The sequence below is a fragment of the Panthera tigris genome, chromosome D4 (assembly GCF_018350195.1).
Source record: "Panthera tigris isolate Pti1 chromosome D4, P.tigris_Pti1_mat1.1, whole genome shotgun sequence".
Classification (NCBI taxonomy): Eukaryota; Metazoa; Chordata; class Mammalia; order Carnivora; family Felidae; genus Panthera; species Panthera tigris.
Window position 1 is genome coordinate 46453152 of NC_056672.1, and position 15805 is coordinate 46468956.

Below are 15805 nucleotides of genomic sequence, written 5' to 3' on the forward strand. Positions count from 1 at the left end.
TTGTAGATCAAAGAGGTCTCCATTTATCCACTTATGCAACAAATAATTATTGAATTCCTTCTGTGTGCCAAAAAAAATGATAGGCATTTTGGATAAAGCATTTAATAAAATAGACAAAACTCTTGCCTAAACTTTTAGAGCTTATGTTCTGTAAAGGCAGAAGGTGATAAGCAAAGTATATTAATAATCATGAAATGTGGCAGATTGACCAGATTTTTTGACTTTAACTAATTATCTTACTCTATCTAAGCCTCCTTGCAGTGTGGCTTTGCACACATCTTGAATACAGGCTAGTTTTTAAGCTTGCTTTGGATAACAGAATGTGTTGGAAGTGACAGTGTGATGGTTCCACACCTTGGCCAAAGATGTCTTGTACATTTCTACTCTGTCTCTGAATATTTCTTCTCCCGTGAGAATAAGCTGAGACACCATCCAGACTAAGATGCGCCTATCCAAACCAAAGGTAGACCTTGGATGATAAGTTAGCTTAGCCAAGAACACTGAGTCGAGTAGTAATCAGCAGAGCTATCTGGGCCACCCACAGACTCATGTATGCCACTGAGTCTTGGTGGTCATTTGTTGCAGCATTATTGTGGCAATAGGTCATGGACACGTGTGGCACATAGGCAATGAAGGTGACAAAAGGGAAAAAGTAAACAAGAGACAAGGTTGCAAAGATTGGGGGTAGGAGAGATGGCCAGAAGTGCTTCAGGGAAAATCTGATGTAAAAATCTGAAGCCAAGCGGGTGTCTGGTTTAATGCCATTCTGGGCATAGGGAACACTGAGGGCAAAGGCCCTGAGTAAATAGAATGGCTGAAATACTTGAAGAACTGAAAGGCTATCAGTGATGTTAGATTAGAATGTGCTAGAAAAGTAAAAAGATATGAGATCAAAGTCTTGTAAGACTAGGGGAGAGGACCAGATCATATAGGATTTGGTAGGTCATTGTAAGGTGTTTGGATTTTCTCTGAGAGGGGAATTTATTGGGGTGTATTGATTAATGAGTTCTGATATAAATGTTACCAATATCGCTCTGCACTTATTTTATTTTTTATTGTGTATTTATTTTTGAGAGAGAGAGAGAACGAGCTGGAGAGGGGCAGAGAGAGAGAGAGAGGGAGACACAGAATCTGAAGCAGGCTCCAGGCTCTGAGCTGTCAGCACAGAGCCTGACGCAGGGATTGAACTCACGAGCCCTGAGATCGTGATCTGAGCTGAAGTCGGATGCCCAACCAACTGAACCACCCAAGCACCCCTGCACTTATTTTAAAAATAGATTAAAGAGGATCAAGAATGGTAGGAAGACAAGTTAGAAGACAATACGATAATCTAAAAAGATAGTAGTGCTAATCTCCATTGATGATAAAAACTCTAAGTAAACGAGGAGTTGAGGAGAATATTCTCAACCTGATAAAAACTATCTGCAAAAATCCTATAGCTAACATCATACAATAGTGAGAAGCTTGAAATTTTCACACTAAGATTAGGTAGAAGGCAAGGATTTCCTCTGTCATCACTCTTTTTTAACATCATAATAAAAATTATTGCCAATACAATATTCAAGACAGCAAATAAAAGGTATACAAACTGGGAAGGAAGATATAAAACTGTCTGTTCACAGATGACATAATCATCTATATAGAAAATTCAAAAGAATTAAAAAAAATAGCTCCTAAAATAATAAGCAATTATATAGCAAATTTGCGGGATACAAGGTATGCAAAATGCGATTGCTTTCTTATATACCGACAATGGAAAAGTAGAATTTGAAATTGAAAACACAATATCATGTACATTAGCATACAAAAAATGAAATACTTGGGTATAAATCTAACAAAATATGTGCAAGACATATATGAACAAAACTATAAAACTCTGATGAATGAAATGAAGGAACTTAATAAATGGAGAAATATTTCATGTGCATAGGAAGACTCAATATTGTCAAGATGTCAGTTCTTTCCAACTTGATCCATGATTCGGTGCAATCCCAACAAATATCCCAGCAAGTTGTTTTGTAGATATCAAGGAACTGATTCTTTTTTTTTTTTAATATGTGAAATTTATTGTCAAATTGGTTTCCATACAACACCCAGTGCTCATCCCAAAAGGTGCCCTCCTCAATACCCATCACCCACCCTCCCCTCCCTCCCACCCCCCATCAACCCTCAGTTTGTTTGTTCTCAGTTTTTAACAGTCTCTTATGCTTTGGCTCTCTCCCACTCTAACCTCTTTTTTTTTTTTTTTTCCTTCCCCACCCCCATGGGTTTCTGTTAAGTTTCTCAGGATCCACATAAGAGTGAAACCATATGGGATCTGTCTTTCTCTGTATGGCTTATTTCACTTAGCATCACACTCTCCAGTTCCATCCACGTTGCTACAAAAGGCCATATTTCATTCTTTCTCATTGCCACGTAGTATTCCATTGTGTATATAAACCACAATTTCTTTATCCATTCATCAGTTGATGGACATTTAGGCTCTTTCCATAATTTGGCTATTGTTGAGAGTGCTGCTATAAACATTGGGGTACAAGTGCCCCTATGCATCAGTACTCCTGTATCCCTTGGATAAATTCCTAGCAGTGCTATTGCTGGGTCATAGGGTAGGTCTATTTTTAATTTTCTGAGGAACCTCCACACTGCTTTCCAGAGCGGCTGCACCAATTTGCATTCCCACCAACAGTGCAAGAGGTTCAAGGAACTGATTCTAAAATTTATATGGAGAGATAAAAGACCCAGAATGGCCAATACAATATTGAAGAAGAACAATGTTGGAAGTAAAGAAAATAAAAGAGAAAAGATAAATGAAAACAACAAAAAAAGATAAATCCATGACCTAATCCTCACACTTTATACAAAAGATAACTCAGAATGAATCACAGATTTAAATGTAAAATGTAAAACTGTAAAACTTTTAGAAAAAAAATCAGAGAAAACTTTCAGGTTCTGGGGCTAGGCAAAGAGCTCTTAAACTTGATATCAAAAGCATTATCCATAAAAAGAAGAACTAATAAATTGGATCTCATCAAAACTTAAAACATTTGCTCTGCCAAAAACCTTGTTAAAAGTATGAAGAGAATAAGCTACGGACTGAGAAAATATTTGTAAGCCACATATCCAAAAAAAGACTGGGACCTAGAGTATACACAGAAAAAAAAAATCTCAACAATAAGATTAACCATCCAAATAGAAAATGAGCAAAAGTCATACACAGACATTTTATTGAAGAGGATATACAGATGACAAATAAGCACATAAAAAGATGTTCAGCATTACCATCAGCCAAATGCAAATTAAGGCCACAGTAGAATAGCTCTGCATGCCTATCCAAATGGCTAAATTTTTAAAAAATGTTGGGGAAGATACGGAGAAATTGGATCACTCATACAATGTTCATGGGAGGACAAAATGCTAAGTCCACTCTGGAAAACAATTTGATATTTCATATAAAACATTCAACTACCATATATGACTCAGCAATTGCATTCTTTAGCATTTATCTCAGAGATATGAAAACTATATTTACTCAAAAGCATTCTTAACAGTCTTATCCATAATAAACGCAAATGGGAATCAATTCCCATGTTCTTCTGTAAGTGGTGAAACTGTGGTGCATCCATACCACAATTGGAATATTAATTAGCAATCAAGAGGAACAAATTATTGGCATAAGCAACAACTTGAGTGAATCTTTTTTTTTTTTAATGTTTCTTTATTTTTGAGAGAGACAGACAGAGTGCAAGTGGAGCAGGGGCAGAGAGAGAGGGAGACACAGAATCCGAAGCAGGCTCCAGGTTCTGAGCTGTCAGCACAGAGCCCAACATGGGGCCTGAACCCATGAACCAGCTTTGGATCATGACCTGACACGCTTAACCGATTGAGCCACCCAGGTGGTCCAACAACTTGAGTAAATCTTAAGGGAATTATACAGAGAGAAAAAAACAATATCAATAGGTTATATACTCCATGGATTTATTTATATAATATTCTCGATATGACAAAATTATTTAGATGGAAAACAGATTACTGGTTACTAAGGATCAGATAGACATTGAGATTAGGGAAGGAAGGTGGTTTTTTTTTTAATTTTTTTTTTTTTAATGTTAACGTTTATTTATTTTTGAGACAGAGACAGAGCATGAACGGGGGAGGGGCAGAGGGAGAGGGAGACACAGAACCGGAAGCAGGCTCCAGGCTCTGAGCCATCAGCCCAGAGCCCGATGAGGGGCTCGAACTCACGGACTGCAAGGTCGACCTGAGCTGAAGTCGGACGCCTAACCACTGAGCCACCCAGGCGCCCCAGGAAGGTGGTTTTTATCATAGAGGGCAGCAAAAAAGATCCTTGTCATGATAGAGCTGTGTTTTGTTTTGAATATGGTGGTAGAAACACATACCTGAAACTGATAAAATCATATAAAACTACATAAACACACACACACGTACATTTAAAGCTGGTGAAATGTGAATAAGATTTATGGATTATATCATTGTCAATTTCCTGGTTGTATATTGTATCGTAGTTACCATTGGGAGAAATTTACTAAAAGGTACTTGGGATATCTCTGTATTATTTCTTATAATTTTATGTGACTCTATATGTCAAAATAAATAGTTTAATTAAATAATAGTTAAATGTATAATTATCATATGACTGATCAATTCCACTTTTACCCAGGAAAAGGATAATATATGTCCATGGAAAGATCTGTATACAAATGTTCGTAATAGTATTATTGATGACCGTGAAAATCTGGAATTATTGAAATACCCATCAACAGATGAATGAATAAATAAATTGTGGTAAATCCATACAATGGAATTCTGTTTGGCAATAAAAAGAACAAATTACTGGTACACAAATAACATGGATGACTTTCAAAAACATGTTGAGGAAAAGAAGCCAGATACAAGAGAGCGATTACTGTATGAATCCGTTAGTATTCATTTCTAGAATAGGGAACGCTAATCTACGTTATCAGGAAGATCAGTGGGCCTGGTCCCGAAGTGGGAGTTTGAGCACCCCTGGTCAGAAGAGGACTTTTTGAGAAGTGATGAAATCTTGTACATTTTGATTATACTGATGATTATAAAGATGTATACATTAATCAAATTGTATGAAATTATATGATTAAAATCATACATTTTATTTTTTGTGAAAGCTACCTCAGAAAGGGGTTTTAAAAGAAAACTTACATCCTTGTGAGATAAATCATATGAAGTTGTGTACTTATTTCATGTAAAGAAAGTCTCCCAGATAAGGTGACATTTGTCCAGAGACATGACATCAATGAGAGTGAGAAAATATCTTAGTGAGAAATGTGTGCAGTAAGAACAGAAAATACACATCCCTCACCGGAGATCCAGCTTAGTGTATTCACATGTCCCTGAGGCCAGCGCGGCTGGGGTGAGTGGTAAGAAACAAGGTCACATATGTAAGGGCAAGACAGATGGAGGCAGGGGTGGGCACATAACATTCAAAGTCATGTAGGCTGTTATTGTGAGTGAACTGGTCAGCCTTCAGACGGCAGAAGAATAACATGCTCTAACTATATTTTAATGGGGTTACTTTGCCTATTTGTAAAGAATAGTGTCTGATCAGACCAGATGGGAAATTATATTTCCTGTCTTTTAAGATCTTTAATTCAGGTTTCATTTCTGTGAAATGAATATTTGTTCAAGTCCCAGGAATCAACTGGACACCCAAGATGTTCTCCTGTGAGTTCATTTCAGAGCCTGTCTACTAAAATAAAATAGGCTCTCTCAACTTCCCTGTTCCCTTGACATTTGAGAGATAAAAGGTTATTTTTATAGATATTCCAAAACCAATAAAATAAATAATTACAAAAATCTTGGTATATAAAATATCTAAGTAACTGCATCATGGTTATAAAAATGCCCAAAGTGACTTCAAAATGATTACATATGCCACACATTGGAGGGAGTTTCTTGGTGCTTTTAAAAATGATTCTTTTTTTTGTTTTGTGTGTGAATACAAATAGCACAGACCCAAGGACAGCCACATGGTGCCATCAGAGAACATAAGTCACAAAACACATGATTAACAAAACAGTATCAAGTCAATACAAACCAGTTAATTTTGCTAATGACTGCCATGCATGGTCAAAATAGACAGTGAGCTCTCTTCTGGCATAATTAACAAGCACATGTCTACCATGGAGCGTAGAAATTATAGTAAATAGTGAACGGGAAAAGAACAAGAAGAGTGGGAATGAGGAGGCAGAAGAACAGGAGCAATTGCTCAGACACAGAGCCCAGCATTTAGCCCATCAGTAACATGGAGCCTGGCAGTGTGATGGAAGAAAATCTGCAAAAGTAAATACCTAACGCACATGGCCCAGAAGGGCCCAGAATCAGGTCACAGTGATCCCAAACACCTTTCTAAGAAAAAGAGTCCACTTATTGGCAACTGTTCCAGAAAAGTGTTAACCAGATGGTTATTAGAGAGTCAGTTTATATGCGTTCAGTCTGGCCTTAACACACCTCATTTTACTTCTTGGTCTTTTATGAAAAACTTGGATTCCTTCTTTGAAAAAATATTGAAACAAATAACTTTGGTGTTGTTTTCAAGAGAAAAAAATGAGTGCTTGTCTGAATTGGGTGTATTCTCTCTCTCTCTCTCTCTCTCTCTCTCTCTCTCTCTCTTTCCTTATTGACATTGATATAATGATGTGTTTGTCCATTCTGGAAAAATGTCCTTTTTCAACCAGCTTATGTCTCATCATCAGTAGCAGAAAACAGCATAGCTATTTCATCCATTATGAAGGTAGTAATGTTCAGCTGAAACACAAACATTTATCAACGTCCTCTGTGACTGCCTCAAAAATTGTCAAGCAAGTGCACACTCATTTAACAAGCATTTCCTCACAGCCTACTGTGGGCAGGGGATACAGGGACAGAGAAAACCAAGTCTCTGTCATTAGCTTAATAATCCATTGTGGAGGATAGCTTATAAATACATAATTAAAATACTCAAAGCAGTTTAAAATTTACTGAACCCCAAGACACTTTTGCGGAACCTTCAGACAAGGTGGTTTATCTTGTTATACACCACTAGAGTACCTGGCACTCATCCTTATGTAATTGAAATTCATTCATTCATTCATTCGTTCGTGCAATGTTATTTTGAGTGCCACTTAGCATGTGCATGACGTTGTTCAAGGTTGTGGGTGGCGTCCAGAATCATAAACAAATTCACCACCTTCATTGAGCTTATATTATGTTGTTGAAGAGAGAGAAAAACAATAAACAAATAATATAATTTTGTTTTGTTTTAAAACAAGCTCTGGTCTTCTTAAAGAAAAATTCTGCGTGATTTACTTTTCACCAGTCTGTTCTGGTGTGCTTCGACTGATACCAGACTCATCTGGATCAATAATCGTCACTGTGCACGCTCTGTAGTATTTCTCACATGCTGGGCCCAATTCAGTATCATTTCTACTGTCGTGATGAACACGAGTTTTGGCTGACATGGCGTAGTTTTCTATTTCAGCTTTCCTCAAGGCTGGGCAGTTGTTGGCAAGGATGACCAGTTTCGCTTTGCCATGTCTAATCATTTTCATAGTCTGCGTGTACCCTAGCATGTACTTTCCGCTTTTCATAACGAGTTGGAGCCTAGAGTTGATGGACTCTGGTGACTTTTTCGTCTTCTTTGCAGCCACCATCTTCCTGCCTTTGGTGCGGGAGGGACCCAACCAAAAGCAGCTGCCACGATGGCCGGGAGAGAGAAAGGCAACAGATCATATAATCTTAAGTAATGATAGTCATTAAGAAGAAAAGCAGAGGGCACAGTGCCTGGGTGGCTCAGTCACTTATGTGTCCAGCTCTTGATTTCTTTGGCTCAGGTCATGATCTTGGGGTTCGAGAAATCGAGCCCCATGTCGGGCTGGGTTCTGACAGTGTGGAGCCTGCTTTGGATTCTCTTTCTCTTCCTCTCTTTCTGCCCCTCCCCTGCTCATGCGTGCTTTGGATTCACTCTTTCCCTCTCTTCTGCCCCTCCCCTGCTAGTGCTTGCACCTTCTCTCTCTTTCTCAAATAAATAAAATTTCCAAGAAGAAGAAGAAGAAGAAGAAGAAGAAGAAAAATAATAGAGGGGCAAATTGTTAGAGTAATAGAATAAAGATTGTTGTAGATAGATATATTACAAAAGGCCTGTTTAAGGAGGTGATGTTTTCCAGAGACCTAAGTAAAGTTTTGTCAGTTTTCTATTACTGCTATAACAAATTACCACAAATTTAGTGGCCTAGAACAATACAGAATCTCACAGTCCTGTAGGTCAGAAGTCTGACATGGGTGTCATTGGGATAAAATTAGTGTCAGGTGACTTTCATACCTCTGAAGACCCCACAGAGGAATTTGTTTCCCCATTGTTTTCATATTCTAGAGGCTGTCCACACGTTTAGCACAGGGCTCCTTTCTTCTATCTTCAAAGTGAATGGATCAAGTCTTATCATATCACCTTTTTCTTACCTTCCTCCATCATCCTAGCTTTGTCTGACAAACTCTCCTTCTCAAGTCCTTTAATACTACTCAGATTTTCAAAGCCCCTTTGCCTTGGATCATAACATATTCCCAGGGTCCAGGGATCAGGACACGGACATCTTTTAAGATGGGGTCCATTATTATGCTTACCACAGAAGCGAGTAAGTGTTGTATGTAAATATCTAGAGAAAGGGCGTGCAAGGAAGAAGCAAGAGGCAAATGCAAAGACACTGAGTGGGAAATGAGACTGATGTGTTTGTGTCTGCGAGACCAGTATGTCTGGAGTGGGTGGAATGACAGAGCAATAAGTGACGATGTCAGTGGATTAAGCAGGGACCAGGTAAAGTGTGGCCTGGAAGCCACAGTAATATTACTTTTATTTCGATTATTATAACAAAATTGCAAGAAGGTTTTGGAAGGGATGGTGACATAACCTGTTCATTTTGTCTCATGTGTGTGGCCAGCACTAGAATATGAGCAATTTGAGGGTAGGGACCATGTTTATCACGTATGCCGGTGTGTCTGTAATATCTGATTTAGTATCTGACTCAGAGTAAGCCCACAATAATCATTATTTAGCCAATCTAGGGATGAATGAGATATGTTGACCACACTGAGTAACTGATAAATTTCCCCGTGCCTCTCTTCCGTCTACCTTCCTCTATTCCCCTCTTCCCTATCTTCCCTCCATTTCTCCCTTCCTTCCACCCTTTGGACCTTCCTTTCTTCTGCTGTGTGAGAAATATGGGTGCTATGAACTCTTCAAATGAAATGCCGAGGCAAGTAGAGAATGCAATATCTGTAGGATAAAAGCATTCTTATCTGAAAATAAGATTCATCTTATTGCCAAGAAATCGGCTCTAGTCTGATGACTCTTCGTGATGCACGTCTTGACAGATTAAAGATTATGATTTGGACACAGCAAGTACTGCAGAAACTAGACACAGAAAATTCTTCTCTAGCCTTTTGATGTACTTCCATGCAGTTTGTAAAAGCCACACTTGGATGGATTGCTTCCTGAGAATTTTCAATTTTACCAGATGGGCCTATACCCTGTAGCCTTGTCGGGCTTGTCAAGACCACACACCAAATATGAAGACAAAGTTACTGCTTATCTCTTCCGATTTTTCATGCACCATGTCAAAAATGGACATACGGTCTCCTTCCGTATTCAACTTTTACCAACAGTAACTGAATGACTATTATATGGCAATTAGGCTTGCTTCTCTTTGCACATTGTTTCATCTGATTCCCACACTGACCCATTAATAAGAGTTAAATACCTATTTTGCCCATTTTGGGAAATCGAGTGTAGAAGGTTAATAAAATAAGATGTACAAAGATGTGTATAATAATCTAAGGTTTATCCAACGACGGGAAGAATTCAAGGGTGAGTCTCTGTGTGGAGAAGATATTACCTTTTTTAAAAGAATAAAAATACAAAGCCAAAAGCAGAAGTAGTTTTCTATTGGGGAAAAAATACAGTTGCATATTAGAGGAATAAATGGATAGTAAGTCTTGAGAGAAAGCTAGACTTCTCTGAGTTTAATTGATTTGTAGATTTGACTCTGGAACCATATACATGTTTTGAATAATTTGACAACAAAATTATGTATACAAGCAATCCATAAAATGAAACTCCTCCAATGAGATAAACAAGCCTATCATTCAATTTGGCGGCATGATCACACAGAAAGAAGTCATTTCAAGCGTTTTAAGATATGTAATTCACCTGTACATCCTAAGAGTGGAAAGAGTAGAATAAAAACTCTTGGGGCGCCGGGGTGGCTCAGCCTGGAGCCTGTTTCGGATTCTGTGTCTCCTTCTCTCTGACCCCCCGTTCATGCTCTGTCTCTCTCTCTGTCTCAAAAATAAATAAAAACATTAAAAAAAACCTCTTAAACTCTTTTCAGTAATTATATTATAGGTGTGGTGTTAGTGTTATTATCCTGAGACTATTGTATGTGTTTGATGGAACAAAATGAATGAATTATGTTATGTTGCTGAGTTCTTAGATTTCTCAGCCTGAAGTAAGGTATTAGAGGATGGTGAGTTTGGGCTCCTTAATTTGAATTGGGATTATCAATATGAGCTCAGGTTTTAAAAAACAAACAAAACAGTTACAGATTATGTGTCCAAAAAAAAAAAAAAAATCAAGTCACTTTGGCTTCTAGTAAGTGCTTAACAAAGGCGAGCTATTATTATCCCCTCAGTTTTGCGTGTATTACTAAAATATCCTACTGAGAAAGAGCAACTAAGATTCAAGCCGGAAAAACATCATTTATGCATAAACGCTTTGCTTAAGAGTCTTCTCACATGCGGCACATTAACAATGCTAGACAGAAACGGTGGTGGTAATGGAGAGAATGGGTCCTCCTGACTTGTCTCAGCCAGGGCTGGAGGGTCATTGAGGTTTGTCAGGAGATACCATTTTAACTAACAATTTCCATATCCATCTCTATCTAGGATTTTGCAAGCGCTGTCAGCAAATAGTGCTTCTTTAAGTATCCCTTCCATTGTCTGAGATGGAAGCAGCCATGCAAACTTCCGTGTCTACACTGAGGTTTGCAGGATAGAGAAAAATAAAGTTCGATAAGCCCTTGCCAGTTAAGGAAGTCCCAACTTGTTTAGCCCCACTTCTGTGTGTGTCAGAGCACACAGTGAGCATCAAATCATGGTGTTATCTTAGGATCACATTTTTCTTATTCCTGTTGTGCTTTGACTCTAGCCTCAATCTTACCTATATTTATTCTCTTGTCTCTGAAATCCTAATTTGAATCTTCCCCTGATACACTGCATTTGGTATGGCATTTGAAGCCCTCGTAACTTGATCTCAGCTCTTCCTGGGGACTTTTCTGGATATTTATTTATTTATTTATTTATGTTTATTTATTATTGAGAGACAGAAAGAGACAGAGCATGAGCATGGGAGGGGCCCTGAGACGGGGAGGTACAGAATCTGAAGCAGGCTCCAGGCTCTGAGCTGTCAGCACCAAGCCCGATGCGGGGCTCGAACTCACAAACTGTGAGATCATGACCTGAGCCAAAGTCGGATGCTTAACTGACTGAGCCACCCAGGCGCCCCTGGATTTTTTTTTTTTTTTGATCTCCAGTTTTTATTGTTTCTTATGAGCATGTGTTTATATCTGTCTGTGACCATTTTGTTAGTTCATGCAAATATGTTGAAATGTCTGTTTGCCTTTAGATAATTCTAAAGTATCCACATTAAAACTTTTGGAGAGTGTATGGATGTGTTGGTGTAAATGCACACATGTATGTGTATGCATGTGAATGTGGGCACTGTGTATAAGATGTGTAGGGGGAGACTAGACGGAAGGATGAGTCCACACTAGAAATATACTGACAAGAATTTTAACCCTGATGCTGTTCATAACTTCACAGTGTATTCTTAGGCAAGTCACTGGTTTCTCACTTTCTTCATTTTTAAAATGCTTACTATGTACTGGAAAGAGGGTAAGAAGGTTAACAGATTGGCTAACATGTAGTATTTGCCCTTAACAATGCACAGTCCACGTAGTCTGGTGAGGAAATAAACATGTAAATCTATAGTCATGGTGAGAAGCATTTGTTCAGTGCTCCATATGTGACAGGGACAAGAGCCTGTATTCGTGATCTAATTTAAACGTTGTAACAACCCAATGAAATATATTCTATTATTATTCATGTATTGTATACAGGAAGACTGAAACTGAGAGCATTTAATGACTTCCCCTAAGGTCACATAACTAATATGTGTTGCAGGGCAAACTCAGGACTCTGATATCACAGCTCAACTCTACAAAATCATGCCATACTGGCTCTCTCATGCATTAGTACAATCCTATAGCAATAACAGAGAGAGGACAAGAGTGCCAGAGCATACAGAACCTGAAGAAAATAGTTCTTTCAGAGGAAGGTCAGGTGACATTTGAACTTGGCATGAAGAAGGTTAGGTGACATTTGAACTTGGCATGAAGGTGTAGGAGATTGCCATAGAAAAAGGAGTAGATCCTGAAGGAAAGAGACAAATGATTTTAGTGTGGCTGGACTTTAGGACACTCAGGCTTGGCTGGAGAATGGGAAGAAAGATCACTAGATACCAGGCAAGAAGTATCAGACTGGGGGAATGTTACAAAGAGTCCTATAGTACTTCCCAAATTTCAATATGTGTGCGAGTTACCTAAGGTTCTGGTTCCAAAGAAGACCATGATTGCAAAAGTCTGGAGAAGCACCTGGTATTCTGAATTTCTAGCAAACTCCTAGGTGATACTGTTGATCTTTGAATAGAAATATTCTTTATGATACAAATAAATGTAGACTTTATCCAGCTGGCCTTATGGAGATGCTATTGAATTCTTGTGGGCAAGGAAAAACTATGGTCAGATTGGCGTTTCAAAAAAATAATTTTTGAAGTTCTCTGGAGGATGACTTTCCTATCTTCCATACAGTGATGTGTAGGACCAAATAAGATAAATTAGGTTTTGAAAGTATTCATTGCTAAAATACATTAGGTATTATCCGCTAGGATACTCACCTTTCCTTGATATCTAATCTTTTAGATATGGTCTGAAAAAGAAAGGAGATAAGCGCTCAATGATTATAAATAAAATTTCAGATACTAAATTGATTCATACTTTTGCATGATTGTTTTAGTTGCCCGTAAGCATGATTGGGTGATTTTCTGCATTGATAGAGGTCTACTATTTGCTTTCCAAATGGGACAAATTTAGGCTTGTGAAGGAAAAGAAGGCCGTTGTGCCTGCCAAATGGTTTAGACACAGCAAGCAGAGACTTAACTACCCAGCAGGGTCTCCGTCCAGTAACTGTGCCTGCTGTGCGTGTGTATGTCCTGCACTTCAAAGGAGCCAAATGTGAACAAGGGCCCTTGAGATTCATAGTCAGTAAGTCCTCCAGCCCTTACAGAGATATGCACCATTTGGTTCAAAAGCATAGCAGTAGCACAGTTGTAAAAGGACAGGATATTTCTTTTCCCAAAGGGTGGCGAGTCAAAGAAACATGTATTAATTATTATTGGCAAGCCTATAAGCCCTCTCATTAAGACCTAAAAGGGACTTTGGAAATACATTACTGCCGCTGTTTACAAATTGGTCACTTGAAGAACACATGAAAATATTCGCTCCAAATCACAGATTTTAACGTGGAGGGTTGGCTATAAAAGACTACTGTATACTTCTAGGAATCTAGCTTTGTTGAGAATAGGTGTAATGCTGATTTCTCCTAAGAGACATACTTACAATTCCAAATGCTGAATGGAGATTTTCACTTTGATGTCTCTTCTACATACTCATGTTCTCTTGCTTTCATCATGTGAATTTAACTTGTTAGATTTCTCATTACACAAAACCAAACATGTTCCCCTTTTTCCATTCTCTCCCTCTGATTGCAACATAAAGTGCCTCCAGCTACCCAAAGCCAGAAAACTGAAAGTAACCCTGACCTGTAAATGTGTGGACCTGATCCTAATTGGCATAGAAATTAGACAAGTGAGGGGTGCCTGGGTGGCTCAGTTAGTTAAGTGTCAGACTTTGACCTAGGTCATGATCTCGCCATTCCCGAGTTCAAGCCCCACGTCGGGCTCTGTGCTGACAGCCCAGAGCCTGGATCCTGCTTCAAATTCTGTGTCTCCCTCTCTCTCTGCCCCTCCCCCACTCACAGTCTGTCTCTTTCTCTCTCTCTCTCTCTCTCTCTCTCTCAAAAATAAATAAACGTTAAAAAAATGTTTTTAAGTTAGAATATTGAGCTAATGTATATACCTCCACACAGTCCTCAGGTTGAAATCTGGGTGGTATATATGGGCAACTGATCTGAAGAGCAGGACAAAATTTTGGAAAAGTGATGGTTAAAACCTAGCCCACACCATTGAGTTGGATATCGTGGCTTGAATCTAACCATGTGAAGTGCCTGCAAAAATATCAACATTATCTATTGAATTTAAATGGGACCCACAGTATTATAATTTATTATTCAGAATTTCTAGAACACAATTCACAATTACTCAACATACACAGAATCATGAAAATTTCAACTTGTGCCACAGAAGATAATCAGCAAATGCCCATGACAACCCAATATAGATATTAGAATTATCTGATAAAGACTCTAAAGCAGGTATCTTAAAAATGCTGAGTGAGCAACTATGAACGCTCTTGAAACAGATTTGAAATAAAATGTAGCTGCAGAAATAGAAAAGATATAAAGAAGAACCAAATGGAAAGTTACCAGCTAAAAATTACAATGACAAAAATAAAAAGCTCACTGGAAGGACTCCATAGCAAAATTAAGATAATCGTCTGTGAATTTCAGGTTAGATCAATAAAAATGATCCAGTCTGAAAAACAGGGAGAAATAATGATCTTAAAACGTGAACACAATTTGAGGGAATTGTTGAACAATAATAATAGGATGAAAATTTGTGTCTTCAGGGCCCCCGGAAAGAGTGATAAAAAAGTGTTGTGCTAAAAATAGTTTTAAGAAATAATTGTTGAGAACTTCCTAAGTATCGCAAAAGCGTAAACCTCTAAATTCAACAGGTTCTGAGAGGACCCTACACAGGATAACCCCAAAGAAATTCATGCCTAGGTGCATAGTAATCAAAATATTGAAAACACAAAATAAAGAAAAGGTCTTGAAAGCATCCAGATGTGACATACTACCAATAAGGGAACAATGGTTCAAAATAGCAGATTTCTCATGGAGACTGAAGGGAGGAGTGGTACATTAGTTTTAAAATATTGAAAGACAAGGACTGCCATGCCATAATTCTATTTCTGGTGAAATGTCCTTCAGGAAGGAAGGAAAAATAATATTCTTAGGTGAAGAACAGCTAAGATAATTTATACCTATCACACTTGTTTGAAAACAGTTGCTAAAGGAAAACCTTTAGGCACTAGAGAAATGATACCAGAAGGACACTGGGAAAATCAGGAATGAAGAGCAATAGGAAAAAAAAAAACCCAAAAACCAAAAAACAATACTAACTAGATAAATTTAAACTATTTTCCTTTGAGTTTTACAAAACACATTTGGCAGAGTATTTATTTATTTATGTATTTATTTTTTCAAAAAGGTGATTTTATTAAAGCACAGAGCAGGACCCATGGGCAGAAAGAGCTGCCCACATTTGACAGTTTAAAGCGAAATGTGTATAGCATTAACTGATAGGGTGTTTCCACATATGTAGATGTAACATACACGACAATTACAACGTTGTGTGGAGAGGGAAAGGGAATTGAGTTGGTGGTAAGTCTCCACATAGCAACTGAAGTGATACAATATTGATTCT

General features: G+C 38.1%; 1 protein-coding gene across 1 annotated transcript; it reads right to left on the reverse strand.

The window, feature by feature from the left end:
• Positions 1–7337: 7337 nt before the first annotated feature.
• On the reverse strand, positions 7338–7685 carry LOC102957661 (60S ribosomal protein L30-like). The gene has a single exon (XM_015544884.1). It carries the CDS (start codon positions 7683–7685, stop codon positions 7338–7340), a length of 348 nt encoding a protein of 115 aa, XP_015400370.1.
• Between the last annotated feature and the right edge of the window lie 8120 nt (positions 7686–15805).